The 24706-nt window shown below is 41.5% G+C and overlaps 1 protein-coding gene across 7 annotated transcripts in view; it reads right to left on the bottom strand.

Moving 5' to 3' along the window:
* MCTP2 (multiple C2 and transmembrane domain containing 2) overlaps window positions 1-24706 on the bottom strand; it is a 120828-nt gene that overhangs the window by 64971 nt on the left and 31151 nt on the right. For all 7 annotated transcript variants that reach the window (XM_081888500.1, XM_081888501.1, XM_081888505.1 and 4 more), the window contains 6 exons: window positions 14801-14943; window positions 11537-11613; window positions 9889-10000; window positions 8423-8458; window positions 1184-1348; window positions 44-174 (listed from right to left, as the gene is read on the bottom strand). In XM_081888500.1, the coding sequence (XP_081744626.1) occupies window positions 44-174; window positions 1184-1348; window positions 8423-8458; window positions 9889-10000; window positions 11537-11613; window positions 14801-14943 (664 nt within the window). The remainder of the gene's footprint in view (window positions 1-43; window positions 175-1183; window positions 1349-8422; window positions 8459-9888; window positions 10001-11536; window positions 11614-14800; window positions 14944-24706) is intronic.

The following is a 24706-nucleotide window of genomic DNA, read 5'->3' as shown; positions in this document are numbered from 1 at the left end:
TTCACAAAACACATATTTAAAGAGAGAGATGGAAAAAACTTACATTCCCAAAACTTCTTCGTGCTTTTTGTTATCCTTTCCCCAGATCTCAATCTCCAACACATCCTTCCTGTCAGAGAAGTAGTGAAAATCAAATTGTTCCCTCCACTGTGGATTTGCACTCTTACAAAGTGTCTAGAAAACATGCAGTTACAAGGTTTACTTTTCTTTCAAAAGGTTGTTGCCTTTGTTAAAACAAACAAATAAATAAAATTCAGTCTGCCGAAACAAAAGGGGGAGGGGAGAGAACACAAATACAATCTAAAACAATCAATATTTAGGGCATAAAACATTGGAGCAGGAAAAGGTCGACCCCAGAGGACTTAAATCTTTGACACACAAATTGAACAGGTGTGCAAATGTAAAACACGCCGAGAGGTAGCCATATTGAAGCAGGTACGATCAACTGTTGTGTGGCTCCTGAGGGAAAAGAGCCATAACTGAGTGGTAGAGCATCTGCTTAGCATGCAGACTTTACTCTACTACACATATTCGTAAAGGTAAAGGACCCCTGGACGGTTAAGTCCAGTCAAAGGTGACTATGGGGCTGTGGCGCTCATCTCGCTTTCAGGCCAAAGGAGCTGGCGTTTGTCCACAGACAGCTTTCTGGGTCATGTGGCCAGCATGACTTAAACCGCTTACACATCATGTGACTAGAGAACTCCACTTCAAAAGTGCAAATTTTGGAGGAAGGCTTTGGTGTTTCAGTTCGCCTATTGTGTTGCAAAGTGCAAAACAGGTGGATTTGTCATTAAATGCCAACTGAGTCAAACTTCTCTCCCCCCCCAACCTGAGGATGTGTTATTTTGCGTTTAATCTTGATAATGGGGTGGCAAGGGCTAAACGCCCGCTCTGCTCTAAAGAAGCTGGCAGCACCCACAATACGAACACAGACACTGAGCTGCATTTCAATTAAAAAAAATTTACAGTTGAACATCCATGATTAGCTATCCAGAAAATGCTTCATTTTGCCCTTTCATAGTTAGCTTCCTTTGCTGTGTGCTTACATTTCAGAATCAAGGTGTGCTAAATATCTAGTGGAATGAGGTTATTGGAGAAGCCACACACACAACGACCGCCACCAGCACCAGACGCTTAAGAGAAACAAACATCAGTGGTTAGCCCTTTCCATTAGCATGCTTACCTTGCTCTTGTATTTTTGCTCTCCCATTTTCAACAAAACAAATATCTGTGCCATGCCCCCTGCAGGGATGTGCTTCCCTTCTATTAAGGCAATGGTCACTGTCCCATTCCACAGCTGGCTCTTCCGCCAGGAATCTGTCAGCCTAATGGATCGAATGACACTTGCCTGAAAAAAGGTGAGACGAGCACAATTCCATAAATTCCCCATGTATACATTGGGCATACATTGTTTTCTAAAAAATAAGTATACATATGCAAACATATATCCAGTGCTTTTTTCTGGGGGTACGCATTAAACATTTTGTGAATCTAATGGGAGAAGAAACTAAATTTTTAAAATTTTTAGTTTCTTCTCTAGCATGGTGAATCATCAGTTCCGTTGCTACCCCCGATGGCGGATTCCTTTCCTTTCCCAGTGTTTCCTGAGTCTCAGGCGGAAACAAGAGTACCCCTAAACATTGTTTTTAGGGGGGGAGCACTGCATATATCTATATCTACACACACAAACACACATGTTCAGTAGAAGGGCTAAAAAGCTTGCCAAGCATCCCCAAAGTCCCAGTTTTCGAATAAGCTTGTACTGTTTCTGGAGTTCAAAGGCTTTATTCATGCAGGAACTATTTACAGAGTGAGTGCAGATCAGAGAACAAAAGCAGCAGACATCTTGTCTGGAGAGAACAACAAAGTGGCTCAGCCTTTTGAGGTGGATTTAGTAACTGAGACACACAGAGGCTCAAGCAGAGTCATCATGTGGTTTAAAGTAACACATGCATTAACTAGAAGCTCAAGAGAAGGAAATGTATTTGCTTTTCTCCAACATAGACTACATAGCAGTGGGTCTGACTTTTCACTTGGCAAAACATTCAGCAAATTGGTCAACACCAAATAGAATGTCCTAGCCTTAATGGCTGCCAGCCATGGTCCAGGGGCATAGACCAGGGTGTCAAGATGATGTTCGGAGCCATTACAGAAAATCTCTTTCTCTCTCTCTCCCACTCTCTCATACACAGTCACCCCTTGATAACTGCAGGTAACATCACATGGTGACCTGCATATCTGTGATGGCTCACTAACAGCTCCCATCAGAGACAGAACTTCTCTAATTGGCTCAAATGCAATGCCTCAGAAAATTTCCACATTAACTTGCCCAGTCATCAAGCATAGAACAAATCAAGCAATGTTTATGCATGTCTGGACCACCTCTAGATAAAACGATACCTGCGGAAAAGCTCAGAAAAGAGACTGGCCTTTTTAAACAATTGTTGCTTGACAAACCTTTATCAAAATGTCTTAATCAGGAGAACTGTGTGTGCACTCTCTCTCCCAGACACAAGCACATAGCGTGCCGAATTTTTTCTTGTAAACTAAGCATCCATGCCTTCTGCAATCCCACACACAGATCCATTTATTTCTGTACAATCACGACATTCCACTGGAAATACACATCTTGACTTTCCTTGTACCAAGCTAAGAACTCCCACTTTTTTAACAAAAGAGAGAGAGAGATCTCATAAATCCAGCTGCAGAGGGTTTTTTTTCTTTTTCTTTTTAAGGTTTTGTCTCACAGGACAAAAAAACCAAAAGCCTGCCCGTTCCCATGGACATACTTCAAAGTCCCCACTGATCGTTTTCTCCCTAAAAGCAGCAAACTATTTGAAATCCCATTTTCTTTTGCTCTAGCCTCACCCCCCCCCCGCACCCTTCTACTCCCCCTTGTTAAAAGGAAATGGGGGAAATGTCCCCAAAGGATCAAAGGGCAAGCCTACAATCTGCCAATTGCCAAAGAAAAACAGCCCCGCTTCCGTGAAATATACTCTAAAATAATTTTGCGGCTTGGTATGTCCTAATTCCGCTCTTCCCCGCTCCCCCCTCGCAATTGGATGTTTGTCTTGGAAAGGCTTCTTTCTAACTTGTCCATAAAAACAGGCCCACTTAGGTTCTGTGAGGCCTGTGAAAACGGAATCTGAGGCTGGCCATTAAAAGGGGCTGGGAGATTGCTTCCATATGGCAGAACAGCATGAGAGAGGAGAGGCCAAGGCCCTCCAGCAGGCTGCACTTGGCTGGGACCTCCTGCTCTATCCGTGGACACTCGTTGCGTTACAGCAGAACATCTGGATTATTGCTTGCAATGTCCCTGGGAAATATCCACATCCCATCAAAGCCCTTTATCTCTCTCCACCGTACTTTGAACATTTTAGCGCAAAGCACAGCCCTGTTTGATGTGCGAAGCTCACTGTGTTTAAAATCCAAAGTGAGGCCCCCCTCTCCTCCAAACCTAGCCTGTTTTCCCCTCACCTTTTTCTCTTCCCCTTTTTCTTTATACTTTTCTTAGGATGGGAGAGGATAGCTGAAACTCACTCCCAGAGAGGCAAAACAACACACACACACACACACACACACACTAATGTTGGGTCATTTCTTGAAGTAATTTCCTTGTCAGTGAAATCCAGACTCAGAGAACAGGGGGGTGTGAGGGAAAAGAGGGAAGAAGGGGTTTCATTTTTTTTAAAAAAAATTGACCTCTGATTTGGAGATAATATTGGAGGAACACTGGAGTTCTTCGAGCGCAATTTCATTTTCAACTTGCTCTCCCTCCAGAACACACTCACACAACATATAAAGTCATATTTGTGCATACTTGCATTTAGGCTGCGTACAGAACATGAATCTAAAGCATATTTAAATGACATTTTGCCTCCTAAGAATTCTGGGAACTGTAGCTTACTCTTCACAGAGCTGTAATTCCCAAGAAGTCAGCAGCCACCAGTTCTACACAGCTGCTCTCAAGTCTATGGGAGCTCACAGCAAAAAGTTGCGAACAGGGCTAGTAAACAAGGGTGTTTGAGAAAGCACTGAGCAGGAGAGTTTAAGGTTGAGGCCCAGAGTGCTGTGTTTCCACATATGTAGGATCAAGAGACAGGCACAGCAAGGCAGCAGGAGCAGCGGTGAACAACGCCTATGCCTTGTTCATTTACCTGCTTGATGCATGAAGCTACACCTGCAGCAAGTGTAAGGTGGATGCCCTGCTGAAAGAGAAGGTACAGCAGCCAGACTAATCTTACAAGTCTGGTGGATCAGGGGATGCTGTGGATGTAACGTATCCAGATTTTAGTATGGCTTTTTGACAAAGTCCCCCATGATTTTCTTGCAGTAAGGCTGGTAAAATGTGAGCTGGTCAACGTTACTGTTAAGTGCATTTGTAGCTGGTTGACTGACCCAACTCAAAGACTGCCCACTAATAGTTCCTTGTCATCCCTCAAAAAAAATGACAAGTGGGTTGTCATGGAGTTCTGTTCTAGGCCTGGAGGTGCTGAATATCTTTATAAATGATTTGGATTACGGAATTGAGGGGATGCTAATAGACTTTGCAGATGACACCAAACTGGGAGGGGTAGCTAACACCTCAGAAGGTTGAATCAGGCTTCAACATAACCTTAACAAAATGAATTTCAGTAGGGACAAATGTAAGGTTCTGCACTTAGGCAGATACACAGTTATGGGATGTGGGGATACCTGACTTCATATCAGTACATGTGAAAAGGATCTTAGTGAATCACAAGCTTGACGTGTCAATAGTGTGATGCAGCAGCAAAAAAAAAAACCCTAATGCTATTCTAGGATGCATCAACAGAAGTATAATGTCCAGATCGACGGATGTCATAGTATTGCTCTAGTCTACCTTGGTCAGACCCCACCTGGAATACTGTGTCTAGTTCTGGGAACCACAGTTTAAGGGTACAGTATTGACAAGCTGGAATGGGTGCAGAACACCGACCCAAATTATAATGCATCGGAAACCTAGTCTGATTAGGAACAGTTCAGAGAGTTGGGTGTGTTTAGCTTGGAGAAAAAAATATGGAGAGGTGAGATGATAGCTATCTTCAGATATCTAAAGGGCTGTCACATGGATGATGGAGCAAGCTTGCTTTCTCCTGTTCCAGAGGGGAGCACCCAAACCAGGGGATTCAAATTACAATAAAGGAGATTCCAACTAAACAGTAGGAAGAACCTTCTGACACAAAGAGCTGTACAACAGTGAAACTGACTCCCTCGGAAGGTGGTGGACTCTCCTGAACTGGAGATGTTTCAGCAGAGGTTGGGTGGCCATCTGCTAGGGGTTCTTTAGCTGTGATCCTGCATTGCATGGGCTAGATGACACTTCTGTGATATTGTTTAGAATGAGAACATAGGAAGCTGCCTTATAGCAAGTCAAATCCTTGGTCCATCTAGCTCAGCATTGTCTGCCATGATTTGCAACAGATCTCTAGGCAAGGACACACTCCCTGTCCTACCTGAGAGTTGAAGCTGCGACCTTCTGCATGCAAATGTCCTACCACTAAACTACAGACCCGATGTTTTAACCACTACAGGACACCCCTTTCAGCCTCATCGTGCAAGAGAGCTTCAAAAACGAAAGCATCGTCCATAAATGAGACAGCATGTCCTTAAAAGGGACATAATAACTTAATTCACAGAATAAACGATTCACGGAATAAAATAAGAATGCAAAAGTCTAATGGATGAGGCCAGCAGCCCCATCTAGTTGAGCATCCTGTTCTCACAAGGGCCAACCACATGCTTACAGGGGACCCTTAAGCAGGACCTGTGTCAAACAACACTCCTGCCTTGCTGTGGTTTCCAGCAACTAGTATTCTGAAGCATTACTGCTTCTGATCTTGGAAACAGAACATAGGCATCATGGCTACCAGCCACTGATAATCTTATCCCCCATGATTTTGTCTAATCCAGGGGTCAGCAAACCTTTCCAGCAGGGGGCCGGTCCACTGTCCCTCAGACCTTGTGGGGAGTCGGACAATATTTTTTGGGGGGAAGACAAAAAAAAAGAATGAATTCATATGTCCCACAAATAACCCAGAGATGCTTTTTAAATAAAAGCACACATTCTACTCATGTAAAAACATGCTGATTTGCAGACCATCCGTGGGCCAGATTTAGAAGGCGATTGGGTCCGGCCCCCAGGCCTTAGTTTGCCTACCCATGGTCTAATCCTTTTTTAAAGCCATCAAAGATGCTGGCCAGTTCCATAGTTTCAGTATGCACTGTGTAAACGAGTACCTTCTCTTTCGAGTCCTGAATCTTCCAACTTTCAGCTTCACTGGTCATCGCCAAGTTCTTGTGTTACAATAAAGTGAGGGAGGAAAAAATATATATCTCCGCTGTCTCCATACCATACATAATTTTAAATACTTCTATCATGTCACCTCGTTCAGAAATGAAGAAAATAATATTGAGTTCTTCCTCTTTCTAATACATTGTCAGATGTCAGAAGTGTTGCAGCGGCGGAGGTGATGTGGGGTGGGGGGAATACACCAGTGTCAAGTATATGGATCCATTAGAGTGCTTGGGTTTTTTTTTTTTTATTTCCTTCTGGTCTCTTAATCCAGTCCATCCTCATTTCTTCTGCCCCATCAGGCTCCTCCTGACCATACTTCCATAACCTCCCGTGCCTCCCTGAGATACCCAAATTCCCCCAGCACACAATTTTCCTTTTGTAGCCTTTATGTTCCACCATGTGCGTGCACACACACATAAAAAAAAAATGAAAAAGAAGAAGAAAAATGGGAGTGGGAGGTGGGAAAGAGCCAGTAATGTTTCCACAAGCTGGCATTTCCTAACTAAAGAAAGTTATTGATGTACAAAGCCAGTTTTTTTTAGTGTGGCAAGAAAATCAATAAACCAGGAAATATGGCTTTGTCAAGTGTTGCCCAGGTAGTCTTTCTGGGAAATCCTTTACTGCCTCTCAGACAGTTGCAGGAGCTGTTGTTTTGTCTTAAGAGCTCGCTCCAGATCCCAAACTCTGCCTTCTGTATGAAGTACTGACATTCTTCCACCCTCTAGTGACAGCAACAGAAAAAGGCAAAAGGTTTGGAGTTCCCCTCTGCTGCTTTCTCTCCTCTTGTTTCTTTTTGCAAAATAATAATTTTGCCTCTCCTACACTCACTTGGTTCACCCTCTTTGGAAACTGTTAAATTTCATTTGTGTGCAATGGCACGAGGGGGAGAAAGATCCCGAGACTTTTCCCAGAACCTTGCAAACTAAGCAATCTATCAAAAGTTTTGTCTCAGTTATTTATTTATTTATTTTTAAAAAAAGAAATATAGAAATAACACATGAAAAGTTACCACGAAAAAAACCTGAGAGAGATGGAGGGGGTTTTTTTAACTAGATGGACTGTGAAGACCAGAACTTAGAAGTCCGGATTCTTTCTGAGGGATCTCCAAGGCCAATGAAATAAAGCAAAACTGAATGGCGGTTGAAGAGAACAGGGCACTACCTTATAGGGCTGTTGCAGAGATCAAATATAGGGCTGAGATGCCAACCCTGAACTCCTTTGAGAACGGTTGAGGAAAATCCTCAATGATACATTGGGCAATAGACATGGGAATGATTGTGGAATACGGACATATAATCCACAGCATGCTATGGTTTAAGAGAAAACTATATGAAAATGTTTTATCAATGGTATCTAACACCTAGAAAATAGGCAAAAATGTATAAATCAAAAAGTGTTGGAAATGCAAAGAGAAAGAAGGTACTTTTTATCATATGTGGTGGTCTTGTATCAGGGTTAAAGCTTACGGGGAAATTATATATAATAAATTGTAAAAGATGTTTAAAATAACATTAGTAAAAAACAAAACAAAAGAAGCTTTTCAGAAATGGTGAAACTTACTGGAAAAATAAGAAATCAAGATAACAAACTTTTTATAAAAGAATGGAAATGGTTTATTGAATATTTACAAACTAACTGTAAACAGATAAGAACAGTGGCAGGATTATTGCAATAACCTGCAGTTTTATAAGAGTAAATATTTTAAGTCCATGAATAAATGAGTATGTTAATTTAGAATATGCAGGAAATATTAAAAAATAAATTTAAGGAATTGCAGGAAGAAGGGGAAGGAAGTCGAGTTTTGAAATGTTAAAATGATTGGGAAACTATTGAAATGTATATAACTGAAAATCATAAATTTAAAAAAAATGGGAAAGGATGGGGAAACACTTTGGGAAGAATATAATCTGGATTCTGAGGAATAAATGAATGGCCAAATTTTGTTAATAATGGAGAAAAGAGGAACACGTGCTTTCCATTCATCCACCTCTCCAGTTATTCCACCAGTGCGCTAGTGTTACCCAAATCAGTAACTTTGGGAAGAAGACAGGAGAACAAGACTGCAAGTTCCAGATGCACATTGAGGGGAGCTGGCAGGCAACTTACCTTGGGGGTAGAACGCCTTCTTCGGTTCGTCCATCTCTGTTTGTCACGTCCCCAAACAGAGCATCCATGGGGCAGAGGAGGAGGGAAGCAGAAATGGACAAAAAGGTGGAGATAGTTAGCAACTAAGCCTAGCCTTTGAGAAGAGCTCATACAGTGGTACCTCTGGTTACGAACGCTTCAGGTTACGAGCTCTGCTAACCCGGAAGTAGCTGCTTCTGGTTGCAAACTTTGCCACAGGATGTTAACGGAAATTGCACATCAGAGGCGCATGCGCAGCGGCAGACCCCATTAGCGAAAGCACGCCTCAGTATAAGAACGGTTTCAGCTTAAGAACGGACCTCCAGAATGAATTAAGTTTATAACCAGTGGTGCCACTGTATCTCCTGCAGATTCTTAAGTTCTACAAATGCTTTCAGAAAGGCACAGCATAGATAGAACATTTTAAATGTTTGTAACCTCCTTTTCAACCAAATGTCTCATAGGAGGCCTAGAAAGACGTACTAAAAACAATACAATTTTTAAAGCTACTATGTTGTATTATTACATACAATGAAAATGCAATGATGCCATCATGCTGCAGTCTGCTTGGCCACAGACATGTGGCATTGAAAACTGGACCCTCAGAACCGCTGAGCCATTGCGGGATGGGCAGTTGGGTGGGCAGCTCAGGCAAGCAGCCCAGGTGAGCTGTGGAGGTTTGGCATGGGCTAAGAGAGGGAGGAAGTGAGAGGGAGGAAGTAAGAGGTGGACCATAAAGAAGGCTGATTGCTTTTGATGCTTTTGAATTATGGTGCTGGAGGAGACTCTTGAGAGTCCCATGGACTGCAAGAAGATCAAACCTCTCCATTCTTAAGGAAATCAGCCCTGAGTGCTCACTGGAAGGACAGATCCTGAAGCTGAGACTCGAATACTTTGGCCACCTCATGAGAAGAGAAGACTCCCTGGAAAAGACCCTGATGTTGGGAAAGATGGAGGGCACAAGGAGAAGGGAACGACAGAGGACGAGATGGTTGGACAGTGTTCTCGAAGCTACCAACATGAGTTTGACCAAACTGCGGGAGGCAGTGGAAGACAGGAGTGCCTGGCATGCTCTGGTCCATGGGGTCACGAAGAGTCGGACACGTCTAAACGACTAAACAACAACAACAAGAGAGGGAGGGGTGGCTTTGTTGAGCTCTAGGGGGGTGGGGGATGCTATGGCAAGGAGTAAAGGGAGAAGCAGGTAGTTAAGTTGCCGTTTCCAAAGAAGCAGTCAGGGATTGTGTCTGGAACCATCATTTGCATGCAAATCATGTGCTCTGCCACTGCACTGTGGCACTGCACAGAGTGGGGCCCCACTGAATGCAGTGCACCTGTCCTACCTGCCTCCATGCCCTGCCAGGGACACTTGACCATCTTCCCACCTGTCCTGATGCCAGTTATTTTTCCTGGAGAAGGATAAGCGAGCCATCTCTTGAACCACTTACATTTCTTTTAACATCTCCTTGTTTCACAGCAAGCCTCACGTCCAACAATATCACACCCATGTCATCCTCTAAGCTGTTTGGATCTTCCAGTTTTAGGGTCAACTCACTAGTCCTGAAAGTGGAAAAGAAGAGTTTATTTAGCCAAAGACTGCCTTTAAGATCACAGCAGACAGCCACCAATATGGTGCCACTAAGATGCTATTTCTGTTCTCCATAGCCTGTTACTATTAATGTGCATGATTTACATATTATTTAAATGAGCAGAGGTGGGGCAGTTGTGGCCTTCCAGGTCTTGCTGGACTACCTCTCCCATCAATCCTGACCATTAGCTATGCTGCCTGAGGCTGATGGGAATTGGAGTCCAACAACATTTGGAGGACAACGGTTTTGCCAGCCCTGTTCTAGAGCAGTTATTATAAAGAAAAAGGCAGGTGTCTGCATGAGAGACCAAAGGGAATAGAAAGAAGAATGGACAAAGTTTTGAGGCCAAGGAGATAATAAAGAACATTAATAATAATAATAATTTATTTATACCCCACCCATCTGGCTGAGTTTCCCCAGCCACTCTGGGCGGCTCCCAACAGAATTAATGATAATAATAATAATAATAATAATAATAATAATAATAATAATAATGCGATCAAACATCAGACATTAAAAACTTCCCTAAACAAGGCTGCCTTCAGATGTCTTCTAAAAGTCAGATAGTCGTTTATTTCCTTGACATCTGATGGGAGGGCATTCCACAGGGTGGGCGCCACTACCGAGAAGGCCCTCTGTTAGGTTCCTTGCAACCTCACTTCTCGCAGGGAGGGAACCGCCAGAAGGCCCTCAGAGCTGGACCTCAGTGTCCAGGCTGAATGATGGGGGTGGAATCACAGTGACCTAGAGTTGAACCCACACTTTGTGTACCACAGAGCTTATATGAATTTAGAGACAAACATTATTAACAAAATTCTAATTTGAATTTGCTTGCAAATTTCTTTCATAAATTTGAGAAAGGGTATTGGCACAAGTAATAAAAAATTGTACAGACCTATACAGCGTATTGAAATAAGTATATTAAATATACAGTGGAACCTTGATTCTCAAACTTCCGAATGGTTCGACTTCTGAAACGTTCAAAAACCAAGGCTTCCAATTTGCGCAGGCGTCCTGGAAACAATAGCCTACAACCGCATCGGATGTTTGGCTTCCGAAAAATGTTCAGAAACCAAAACACTTACTTCCAGGTTTTCGGCATTCGGGTGCTGAAACATTTGAATACCAAGGTGTTTGAGAACCAAAGTTCCACTGTATATGAATTTAGGTAACTAAGCACTTATCAATGTCCTAATTTATTTTTGTTTTTTGTTTGTTTGTTTGGGGGGGTCATTATTATTTTTCCCAATTTCCCAATTCTTCATTTAAGACTCTTAGAGGAAACGTAATATCAAATTTCTAAATAATATCCCCTTAAAATTCAAATGCAAGCTGTAAATTTGAAGAGTTTATGCATTTCTCATGGTTTAATTTTAAAAGAAGAAGAGAGAGAAGATTCAGCAAGCTAAATTGGAATTCTGTAAGTTTTAGCATTTCGAGTCTCACAGAATGGATAACCAGCATCCCTAAGTAAATCAAATTAATGTTTAATAAGCTCTAAGCATACCTGTTCAGTTCCAGTTCACCCAGCATGACAACCGCCGAACCCATAAAGTCTGAAGAGGTTAAATCTCGATCATACACCTGATGCATATGGAAACAGGAGAAGTGGGAAAAGAAATATGTATCTGGACACCTGGAATCAATTTCTGCGTTTCAGATAAAAGAGCTATTTGTTATCATTCAGTTCTACGTCAGGCTCTGGAATTCACGTGAAATGCAACTGTTGATCGCATTTTTTATTGTTGTTTATTGGCTTGGTTCAAAACACTAAGCTGTGGTTTGTTTAGCTAGCATGTGGCTTGTTTGAATACCTGAACCGAGACAAGCAGACTAACCTGGCTTGTCGTCTTGAAATGATGCAAAGCCAAGGTTTGTTGTTGGTTTACAAACCATGGCTTGCTTTAAACTTGACTTTGGCAATGGTTTGAGCCCAACTATTCTGCTCAGTCATGCTTTGTTTGGCTATCCCAGTTCATGTTATGTACTGAAGTTCTCACCCTGGGCCAGCAGGGGGATACTGTAGATAGTTTTCACTCAGGTCCACATATGCAAATAAGGGATTGAAAGTGATGTTCAGTGATTGGATAGTTACAGAAAATGGTTACTGTTGCGTTCTAGTGGAGCTCTATATAAGCAGGCTGGCTGAACCCTTCAGTTCAGCTCAGTTCTGCTCTGGCCTGTGAATAAACAAGAGGTGTTTGAAGAATCGCTGTGTCGTCTGATATGTTCACCCACAACTTAACAGTTCAGATATTCAACAGGCTATAGGCAAGATAACTGGAAAACAAACCCAGCTTTGGAGAAGCAAATTGGCCTGTGTTTGCTCATCTGAGAGATGGCTCGATGTTTGTTGAGCTAACCATGGTTTCATGTTACGTGTAAATAAAGCCACTGAGAAGTTTTGAGGTGTATTCATAGCACTTCTCTCCCCCCCCAAAAAAAAACCCTAAATATATTTTGTTCACTTTTGTCAACAAAACAACTCAAATTTTCCCTAAAACCAATTTGTAATTATTAATTTTTTAAATGCAGATTTGGAAGTTTCAAACAAAAAGTATGAACACATTTTTTCTTTGAAGAAATACTCAAAAGAAATAAGAAAACCTGACAAGCTGTTAACTTTTAAAGTTGCTAGTTTTTTGTTTGTTTTTTTAAGGGATAAAGCTTGCCTTTGCCACCCTCAGACAGATGGTTCCTAACATACCGATAGTTAAAACTATTCATTGAGATTATGCCCAGAAATAGGTGTGTTTTTTCTATAGGCAGTGCTTGCAACTGTTATTGTGAAGGCTTGTTCTATGGATAAGAGACAGTTTTCAACAGAAAGTTAAGACTATAAGCTCCTTTGTACCAAAGTCAAGTTCCTTTAGCTGAGATTCCTGCATTGCAGGGGGTTAGGCTAGATGACCGTTGGCCCTTCCAACTCTATGATTCTATGATTCTGATCCATCTAGCTCAGCACTATCTTCACAGACTGGCAGGGGCTCTCCAGAGTTTCAGAAACAAGTCCTTCCTAACCCAATGTTTAAATGCCTTTGAAATATACTTGGAGTGGAGTGTGGATTTCATGCTCTTTATTCAGCTCATAGTAGTGAGGAATAGAAGTTCCCCCAAAATGTCTGCTTTATATACATAATTTACACAATAGGCCCCACGTGATTGGCTAATTCTGGGATTCTCCTGTAGGCCAATCAGGTTGTGGATTCACTTCCACCTGGAGTTGGATTGGGTGGCTCCTGCGGACCAATCAGACTGCTGCATTCTGGATCCTATTGTTCTAGGACCAATCAGACTGCTGCATTCTGAATCCTATTGTTCTAGGACCAATCAGACTTTTGCATTTTGGATCCTATTCAACTCATGGAATGAACCCAAAGCCTTCTCTGCATGAAAATCATGAAATTGCTGACAGAAGAATACAAACCTTGCCTATTATGTACAGATTTGGGGGGGGTTTCCCTCCCATCACCACTGGTAGTTAGGCAGGCTTTTGAAATACTATAAAAATCTAGCTCCTTCCTATTAAGAGTGGCACTCCTGAGAAAGTGCTGGTCTGGTCTTGCTTTCTTTCCATCAGGAAAAGAACTACGCTGAGAATTAGAACCTATCTAGATATACAGGAAATGGTCTGGGGGTTGCTATGTAGTAAACTCTACTTATGGGTGGAGGGCTACAATAGATTAGTCTATGGCCACTCTGAGTAGAAACTCATTCTGTCTCCAAATATGTTAACCCAGAGAAAAAACACAGAGGGGAATTGCAAAGTTCCAAGGCCATTCTCAAATCGAATCAACGTCAGTCGAGAACATCATTTGTTCTGCATTTTCAAGATGCCATCTGCTTGTAGACAGCACATCTCAAAGATAATTCCTCAGGTGTGAGAGGTTTCATTTGTGTATTTATTCTATCTACGAGCCACCCGTAACATGTGTCTGCGGAGCGATGAACAAATGATAAATAAGACCATTTAAAACGAGAATCTCAAATGCACACTAAAATCTAGCATAGCTATAACCAGACTCTTCTCTGAGATGAGGGCTGAGATGTCAAGCCACTTTGAAAACTGTAGCTCTGTAAGGGGATTTGGAGATCACCAAATGACTCTCAGCAGATCCTTATATGACCCTACAGGTTGCTAAATTCCTAACAGCCGTCCTCTCGTACAAGAGACGGAATGGAAGGTTAGCTGATTATTGATAGTTATAAGAATTTTCTATAATGACATCAGATATTGATTTTAATGTAGTGCCTAAAATTTTTAATCTTAATATTAATCTTTTCTTATGAATGGCTAATATCTGCCCTTGTGAGTTGTGAATTGTGTTATATTATTTGTGGTTTGTACGAGTCCGCTGTTTTTTGTGTGGGTGGGTGGGTGTGTGTTTCATGATGGGCGTAAAGCCGAATAAACATTTTGATTGATCTCAGCAGAACTCTTCACAAGCCACAGATCCCAGCATTTTGGGGGGCAGGTGCCATGACTGTTCATAGTGGTATAACACTGCTTTAAACACTTGGGGCCCAAGTGAAGCTCCTAGACTACCTTCCCATACCCTCCAACATTTCTCTGATGATAACAGGGACATTCAAAGGCAACCTCATATACAATGCACCGCAGCAATCCAGAGAGGATGGTTGCCGGAGCATGGATGATCAAAGGAAAGTTATCAGCATCCAGATAGGGTTGTCATACCTGAGGTTCTAGCTTAATGTGGTCAAAAGCCAGCCTTCCCCAGGCCATTTTAAACAAAATTCAGTGGCTGCTTACCTTCACGCAAAGTCTCTGGTCAAGGGCCTGTATTGGAATTATGACAGTTTCATTCCAAACAGGGTTCAGGTTCTTATAGATGACTTTGCTTTTGAAAAGCGTTTTCCCATTCAGCTGAAACTTCACATAAGGGTCACTCGTACCTGAACAAGGAAAAAACGAAAATTCAGTTGATCTAGAAAACATTATCCCAGCTATCAGGTTAAACCAGTAATTCCCAAACGGTGTATCTTGGCACTCTACAATGAGAAGAGGATTAAGTTAATTAAGGGACCTCTCCAGATGTCCTTTTTATCGTACATTCATGGTGATTTGTGATTGTGATGGTATCAGTGCTGTTAGAGATGGAACTGGCATTGTTACTCATTCCGCATTTGTAAGAAATCAAACTTTTAATGTGGCGCCACCCACACTTTGGAACTCCCTGCCGATTGGCATCAGGCAAACTCCTTTGCTGTTTTCTTTTCAGCACCTGCTAAAAACTTTTTCCCTGTTCCTGCCAACCTAGCAGTTCGAAAGCATGTCAAAGTACAAGTAGATAAATAGATACCACTCCGGCAGGAAGGTAAATGGCATTTCCGTGCGCTGCTCTGGTTCACCAGAAGTGGCTTTGTCATACTGGCCACATGAAGCTGTGTGCGGACAAACACCGGCTCCCTCGGCCAGTAAAGCAAGATGAGCGCCGCAACCCCAGAGTTGTCTGTGACTGGACCTAATGGACCTTTACCTTTACCTTACCCAGAAATCTAGAATGCTGACAATGTGTTTTGATCTGGCTTTCAGCTTATTGCTGGTTTTTATTATTTTTTGAGGTTTTGAATTCTTGTTTTTAACTGGGCTTTTTTTTTTGCTGAAAATTTCATTGTTTTATTCTTTCCACGAAACACGTTGAGGTTTGTTTTGCTTTTACAATCAATATATATAAATATATTGTAAGGAATAATTAATACATAACGCACGGCCACTTTCAGCACTGTTTCTTTAACAAAATTTACGTGCCACTTGACTGTAAGAAAACCTCTGATTGGTTTCCAAGTTTATAAATGGATTGATTTCTTGCAAGTGCGGAATGAGTATTGTGTTCCACCTGTAACATTGCCACCTCCTCAGATTGAAGCAGTTGAGTGGCTGAATATGGGACAAGGCAATTCTGCTCTCAATATTGCCGGTGCCTGCAACAGTTTTTGGGGGACATACTGCTTTGCTTCCAGTCGTTGTATGTTTTCACACATTTCCATTCCCACCTCAGTCAGAGAAAGAGAGAGACAGAGAGATGCCATGTTCTATTCACGTCATATATTTAAAGCACTATGATTCCACTTTAAACAGCCATGGATCCTCCTAAGGAATTCTGGGAGCTGTAGTTAAGGGTGCTAACAGTTGTTAGGAGACCCCATTCTCCTTACAGAGCTACAATTCCCAGAGTTCCCTCTCAAGATAAGCAGCTCTGGGAATTGCAGCTCAGTGAGGGGAATAGGGGCCTCCTAACAACACTAAGCACCCTTAACAAACTACAGCTCCCAGAATTCTTTGGGGGAAAACCAAAGCATCATCATAGTGCTTTAAATATGTGGTGTGAGTGCACCCATAGACTCCTGTGGATCAGCCAACGTAGAACTGGATATCCCTTTATTTAATGCAAGGGAAGAGAAACTACTATCATTGCACATTCACAGAAGGAAGGGCAAAGCTCCACAGATAATACCGCTGAGCGTTAAGCATTTCCAATAACCTTCCAGAGGATGTTTCAATGCTTAGAAATGAGATGAACAGAGGTGATTTGCCTTACGTTCTATTGTTAATTTCTCTTAAATATTCCGGTCTCTTCTCTCCTTTCTTAAAAATAAAATAAAGGAAGGGGAGACAAGAAGGCTCGAGAGAAGAGCCGGCCTTTATCTCCCTGATAAGCAGAGGCTGCCAGCATATTAATAATAATTAAAAAAAAGAAGTCCCTCAACTATTAACTACATTAAAAAGGCTATATCTGGAGGAGGCCAGGGAAGCAACTGGTAGAATGAAAACATGAATAAGGAGATTGAAAGCAGGTTGGTCCAAACGCATTCGCTTATCTGTTTCTTAAATGGAACAAGAACCGCACAACAAAGCACTTTTTAAAAAGAAGAAAGGAAATGAACAGAGACAATATGTTTTTTTGACTAATGCAATATTCCATCCCCAAATAACCTCTCCTCTTCGAGAAGGGGAGGAAAACATTCTCTGTGGGGATATTCTGCGTTTCTCACATCAACGTTGGAAGTTTTACGGTTGCCGGAACATCCCCACGGCTGCTACCCCGCCTTCCCTTACTGTAAAACAATGCCGTTCGTGCAAAACGAAGGGTTTTTGTTGTTTCTGTTAGTTTTCTTTTTTTTAAGCGTGCATGGGGGGGGAACGGGTTGGCGGGCGGTTGAGGGGGGTGGGCGGCGGGAGGCGAACTATAATGAAAGAGCCTTTTAATTAAATGAGATTGCCTCCCTGGGATCAGGACTTCATGCTTGTCAGCTTACTCTCAAAATAAACATCTCAGAAGCAGGGCCTCGGCGGTGTCACTTACGGAGGCAAAGCACGCCGGGTAATCCCTAGGTATCTTGACAGCTACATAATGTTCAAACTGTTTCACGGGTGAACGGCAGCACTTGCGTGAAAGAAAATATTAATGTCTGGAATTAATAGGGAGAAAAAGGGGGGACGGCGCTTGACAGCACCAAAACGGGGGTTGGGGGGGTAGGAGTGTCAAGTTAGGAGAACGTTAATTGTGAGGGGGGAAATAATTGAGAGGTGCTGGGGGGGGGAGAGAAGAGGAGAGGCGAGAGAAAAGCACCGAACACGGAAAGCGAGGGAGGGCCTATCTCTCAGCGCCCACCCCAGAAAAGAAGAAGAACAAGAAGAAATTGTCTCACTGTCAAGAAAGTAACGTCTCTACTAGGCAAGCCAGCCAGGAGCAGGGGTGAGGAAGGAGTCAACGGGCAAAAGGAGGAAGGAGCCTCCGTTGCTTGAGATGGCGACGCCAAGGATGAACAAGTGATGGGCTGTCCGTGTCAGCCAACAGACGAGCTTTAACCCTGATAATCGGCAGCTTTGCAAATAATGGGCCTGAGAGGCATTTCTGTAAGCAGAGAGCCGGCTGCCGAGATCCAAACCGATAGCCAAGCGACTCCCTGTTTCAAAATATGTCCATTTGGCCTTCCCTCCTGAACTCTGCACGGATATTTTCTCTAACCTGTGTGCTGCTGGCACAGCTACCGTATTTTTTGCTCTATAAGACGCACCAGACCACAAGATACACCTAGTTTTGGGAGGAGGAAAACAAGAAAAAAAATATTCTGAATCTCAGAAGCCAGAACAACAAGAGGGATCGCTGCGCAGCAAAAGCAGCAATCCCTCTTGCTGTTCGGGCTTCTGGGATAGCTGCGCAGCCTGCATTCACTCCATAAGACGCACACACATTTCCCCTTACTTTTTAGGAGGAAAAAAGTGAGTCTTATAGAGCAAAAAATACGGTATGTTTCCCGTCTATGCCGAGAGCCTACACAGTAGTCCAATAACTTCTATTTTAAAATAAATATATGTTAACCTCCCCTCTGTGCTTAGTGGCTGAAGAACACCTGCTTTTAATAATAACAACAACAGCAACAACAATAACAACAAAACAACAACAATAATAATTTATTTATGCCCCGCCCATATGCCTGGGTTTCCCCAGCCACAAATATACAGTCGTATCTTGGAAGTCAAACGGAATCCATTCCAGAAGTCCGTTTGATTTCCAAAACGTTCAGAAACCAAAGCACGGCTTCTGATTAGCTGAAGGATTTTGAAAATTGTTCGAAAACCGGAACACTCACTTCTGGGTTTCACTTGTTCGGGAGTCAATTTGTTTGGCAGCCAAGGTGTTCGAGATACAAGGTACAACTGTATATGCTATACCTGGAACTGTTACATGCAACACATAATACCCATTTCCGCATTTGTAAGAAATCAATCTTTTAGTTTGGCAGTAATCAACCATTGGAACTCCCTGCCAATTGACCACCAGACAGGCTCCTTCGCTGTACCCTTTTTGGCTAAAAACATTTTTAGTTTAGGCAAGCCTGCCCAGGCACAGATATGTTGATGTGTTTCTATCTCTTTTTAGTCTACTGTTATTTTAAATATTATTTTTAAAATATTTTAAATAGTTGTTTTTAACTGTTTTTACTGCTATTTCCATTTTTTCCCATTTTGCAAATAGCTTTGAGGTGGTTTTTTTGTTGTTGTTGTTTTACAATCAAGAGGTATATGCATTTTAGGAAATAAATAAAATAAATAAATATTTTTCCCTTGTAAACTTTGTGGGGGTGTTTTTTCCTCTAACCTACATGCTTTCAGCATAGCTATGTTTTCCCTTCAAGCAGGCAAGCACAAGCTGAGAGGAAAACAATATGGACTATACATTATTTGCCCTTCAAACAACCCCCATAAATGCTGGCAAATGTTACTACTACTAAATGCTACTATTTCGTTTAAAAATAAAAATAGGGCACATTGAAAATTTATCCGGGGCCCTGCCTTCCTTTCTACCTTGAGTGTAAATAATTTCTACATTTGTTTGTTTTGTGTTGTGCATTTCCTAAAAATACTAAGCAGGTAATGCATTTGAAGCAGCACCTAAGTATAATTTACTTAACACAGATGAATGGCATCTAATATAAAGGGCGAGACAGAGTATGAATTCTAAAACCTGAATTGTGAATTATGAGAACGATTGGTTGTTATGCCACTCTGGAAATTGTAGTCCTGTGAGAGGAATATTAAAATTATTATTATTATTACAATTAATTTATTAATCAGGTCCAAGTCAAGTGTTCTAACTGGTATGTCACCTTGGCTATCAAAAAATCAAAAATTTAAGAAATGGCAGTAGCAGCAATACCCCAGTAGCATGACCTCTGCCTATGTTTCTTGTGAAATTATATGTTATTGGCGTGTTTAGGCCCAAGACTAATCTGAAATATCCATGCACAGTTTTGCCATTCTTATAAGAGAGAAAGGTTTTGAGCCCTAGTCTCAAGTCCTCTTCCATTCTCTCTGTACGCATTTTGGGCAGATTGTTGGAAAGTTTCTTCTGCAGCGAGAACTTCCTAGCATCACAAATGCACTGCCTGTACAATCCAACTGGCATTTAATGTTTCTCATATTAGAGGCAGATATGGCATTTTAAATGGTTACTGCTGCCCTCTAGCAGTTAAAAGGAGAACTGCCTCTGAACTATCTGAGAGTTTCTCACTGTGTAGGTGTGTCCTGAAATCAGTGGAAATACCACGGGGGCAGGGGCGGATGAAAATAAAAAAGGCAAAAGTTAAAAATCAGGACACACTAGTTTTATTCTCTTTTTTTCAAAACATTTGCATATTATAAAATGGAATACACACACACACACAGAGAGAGAGAGAGAGAATCTAGAGCCAGTTTGTTTTGTGGTTAGAGTATTGGATTAAGACCTGCCTCTCAGCCTAACCTACCTCACAAGATTGTTGTGGCGATTAAATGCAGGAAGAGGGGGACCACATACACTACCTTGAGCCCCTTGGAGAAAAGGGTGGAATATAAATCCAATCAATCGGTCCATTCAAATACCTGGTAAAAGAGATTTTGTTTCAAGGGCAAACACTTCACAAATATATATATTAGATTTTTATGCAGCCCTCTGCCATCAGAGAAAGGAAGTGCAAGGAAAACCCAAGTTGTTAGTCATTCAATTTATACCCTACACTACACTGTATAGTGGGCAAATTACAGTAGACCTAAATAAATAAATATATAAATATGCAACAAAATTTACACAGTCCTGTAACTCGCACCTTAAAAGGCAGTATACAGGGTCCCTTTGTCTGACAAGCATTCTAAAATATAGGGGCCTGTCTGCACTACACATTTAAAGCAGCATCATGCTGCGTTAAACAGTCATAGTCTCCCCAAATCAACCTGACACTCGTAGTTTGTTAAGGGTCCTGGGAGTTCTTATGAGATCCCTATTCACCTCAAGGAGCTTCAGTTGCCAGAGCGGTTTAACAATCAACCCCTCTTCCCAGGGAACTCTGGGAATTGAAGCTCTATGGGAGAAACACAGGTCTACTCAACATTCCTAACAACTCTCAGCAGCTTTAAGAAACTAAACTTTGGGGGAAGCCCTGACTGATTTTAAAGAGATATGGTGATGCTTTAAATGTACAGTGCAAATGGAGTCACAGATGTTGCTTTTCCTCTAAGACAGCCTTCAGATGCTGTTAGCCAGGGATGGTGGGAGCTGAAGTCCAAAACCTCTAGTCCCCTCCGGTTGAGCAACTCTGGTTTATAAGACTGCGATCTCACTCTCTTGTTTCGCTTCCAGATATGTGACCCCCCCCCCCTTTTTTTAAGACAGAGTTGTCATCTCTAGCAGGTGAAATTCTAATGAAAGCACAGCGGCCAATGGCTGACTCAGGACACCAGTAAGAGTGATGCAACCACACTTGTTCAGATACACAAAGGATATTTTCTGAGATTAATCACCCTAAGACAGTCTTTCTGTCAACTATCTGACTTTTAGAAGACACTTGAAGGCAGCCCTGTTTAGGGAAGTTTTTAATGTTTGATGTTTTATTGTGTTTTTAATATTCTGTTGGGAGTCGCCCACCATGGCTGGAGAAACCCAGCCAAATGGGCGGGGTATAAATAAGTTACTTACTTATCAAACCTTTATTAGGCATTATGCGAATAAAACCATAGAAGAGAAAATAGCATATAAAGGCCTTGAAATATATATAAAAGGGCAGCAGTTGGCTACATACATATATATATATATATATACATATAGAATCAATGGTTTTCTTTGTTAACCTGCTCCTTGGAGGACTGCTACCAAAAACTCGGCTACCCCCGCCGTTACCCTTTGGTCAACGTCGGATAGGTAGAGTCCCACACATTCACCTTGCTGGGGTTCCAGACCACCCAAGAGAGGGGACAGCACGCGTTGACGGAGCGTACTGTACAATGGGCAATGAAAGAGAATATGCTCTACAGTGTCCGGGACATTCATAGAACATCTGCAGAATCTCTTGTTTCTAGGAATGTTTTGATATCTTCCCCTGACAAATGCTGAGGGAAAAACATTCAAACGGGCCAGCATAAAAGCCCTACGTTGGGCTGGGATTATTAATTTAGTGACGTAATTGGCTCTGCTATCTAAGATATTTAAATCATAGAATATGGGGGAGCAAATTTTGTTTACAGCTGCCATAATATTTTGTCTCTCAACATCCTTTAGTCTAGTTAGGATATTATGGAAAATGTATTGCTCATTAGAATTGTACAGGGGCTCCAGCTCGATGCCTAAAGATTCAATCTTTTTTTCGAGGTGCTGATACCATCTTGATTTATAGGAGTCATTGAGCAAATCAGCGAGCAGACTTGATGGAGGGCAGCGAAAATGGCAGCGTAACCAGTACTTTATTGAGGTGGACCATGCCCAATATTCCATTGTGTGTATGCCTATTTCTGCACACATTGTTTCATATTTGACCATAGCTGGGAGTCCAAGAATACGTCTCAGAAAGCTGGAGTGGATCTTTTTTAAATCACTGTTATATGCTTGGACCCATAGCGGGATTCCATAGAATATCTGGGATTGCACTTTTGTTTGAAATATCTGATTGGCCGCAGGAATAAATTGATTACCTTTCTGATAATAAAAACGGGCAACTGCTGATGAGGTGCACTTTGCCTGTTTTATGGCATTTGTGCGGTGGGTTGCCCACCCTAAATTGCTCTGGAATAAAATTCCCAGATACCTATAGATTTTCACTTGTTGGATTTCTTGCCCTCTTATTTTCCATTTCTCTAATTTCCAACCATTCGAGAAGACCAAAATTTTTGTCTTCTCATAATTTATAGAGAGTTTGTTGCATTCGCAGTAAAGGATCAGTGAAGATATAAGACGTTTCAGACCCAAGCTCGTTAATGATAGTAGGACAGCATCGTCTGCGTATAATAAGAGAGGAACTGGTTTCTGATTAAGTTTAGGGGCATGTGATTCTATTTTTTGAAGGTAATCTGGCAAGTCTGATAAAAATAAATTAAATAGGAAGGGGGCAAGAATACACCCTTGTTTTACCCCTTTCGAGTTAGGGATGTCTGATGAAAGATGACCTTTGGTGTTAAGTTTGACTTGACAGGTATTAGAAGAGTGCAGATTTTGCATTAGAATCAATAAGCGCTGATCAATTTTTAATTCTGCGAGTTTCCTCCACAACTTTGGGCGGTCAATTGAGTCGAATGCACCACGAGAATCTACAAAAGCAGCATATATCTTAGATTGCCTTTGGGATCTGTATTTTTCAACCAAATGCATAAGTATAAGACAGTGGTCTAGTGTAGAGCAGCCTTTGGAAAAACCTATTTGTTCTTTCCCTGGTAAATTTAGATTTTTCATCCAGGTAAGGAGTTTGGATAAGAGGTGCTTGGCGTAGATTTTCCCTATCACTGATAATAGGCTTATCGGTCTATAATTCCTTGGTTCTTTTGGGTCGCCATTTTTAAAGATTGGAATAATTATTGATCTTAACCATATCTCAGGTATGATCCCATATTTATCTATGAGAGTAAACAGTTGAGCTAAGGGTTCTGCCCACCAATCTATATAGGTCTTAAATAATTCTATTGGTAGACCGTCTGGCCCAGGAGATTTCCCCGATTTGAAATTTTTAACTGTCTCTCTAATTTCCTCTTCCTTTACCCTTGGCCACTCCTGGAGTTTATTAATTTTATTTTTAGTGGTTTCATTTCCTTTAAGTTCACTGTGTAGATTGTTAAATACAGATGTAAAATATTGGGACCATTTGGATTCTGCAATTGGTGGTAGAGTTAGTTGATTTTCGGCTTTCAATCCTCCGTACACTAAGTTCCAGAACGCTTTGTTGTTTTTACTCTGAATTGAGTCGAATAATTGTAGCCATTTTTGGGTTGCGTATTTCTGTTTCTTTTCGGCCAGAATGTAATGATATTTTCTTTTTTCATCAAGATAAGAGGGCTCTAGTTTAGTGCAATTATTTTTAAATGTTTGGCGCAGTTTTCTTTTTAGCTGGAAACATTCATCATCAAACCAAGGGCTAGCGCTATGTTTAAGTACCCAAACTTTAGGTGGAGTACTAAGCTCTACGAACATTTGGAAGATTTCATTATAAATTTTCGGTATATCACTGGAGAAATTAGTGATCTTTAAGTTGGATAATACTTGTTTTCTCAGGTTGGCTGTAAGTTTTTGCCCCACTGCTGCACTCATCTCCTGGGACCATTTTAATTGGGTCATTTGTTTGTATTGAGAAGGTTCTATGATATTGTGCTTAGTTATTTTGATTTCGTCCTTTAGGTTTATAGACAACGATAATGGCTGATGGTCGCTTTCAATGCGCGTTCCAATTTTGAGGTCCATGATCGAATTTATGATATTATAAGGGACAAGAATATAGTCGATGACACTGCATCCTCGGGGGGAGAAGTATGTAAACTCCCCACTTCTATCGCCTTTTGTTGAACCATTCACAATCTGCAAATTAAAGTTGTTACATAATTCAAGTAGGCGTAGGCCTTCGTTGTTTACAACCCTGTCTCTGGAGAATCGTCCTATTTTCAGGGCATGTGCGATATCATTATCAGTATTCCAATTTAGTTTGCTACATAGTTGTTCATTGTTGGTTCCCACTCTGGCATTGAAATCACCTGCAATTATCAGTGAGGCATTTGGGTATTTATCGGTCAAATTTTCTATATAAAAGGTTAGTTGTGACCAATTTTCACTGCTGCTGTTGTTTTTGGTTGGGGGGATATAGACATTTACAAGTAGCAAAGTATCATTTTTTTGGGTTAAAAGTAGAGCTTGTGCAAGTGGTA

The sequence above is a fragment of the Podarcis melisellensis genome, assembly GCF_964234715.1.
Source record: "Podarcis melisellensis genome assembly, chromosome: 14".
Lineage (NCBI taxonomy): Eukaryota > Metazoa > Chordata > Lepidosauria > Squamata > Lacertidae > Podarcis > Podarcis melisellensis.
Note: the sequence above shows the minus strand (reverse complement) of the source record. Positions and strands in the feature narration are given on the sequence as shown.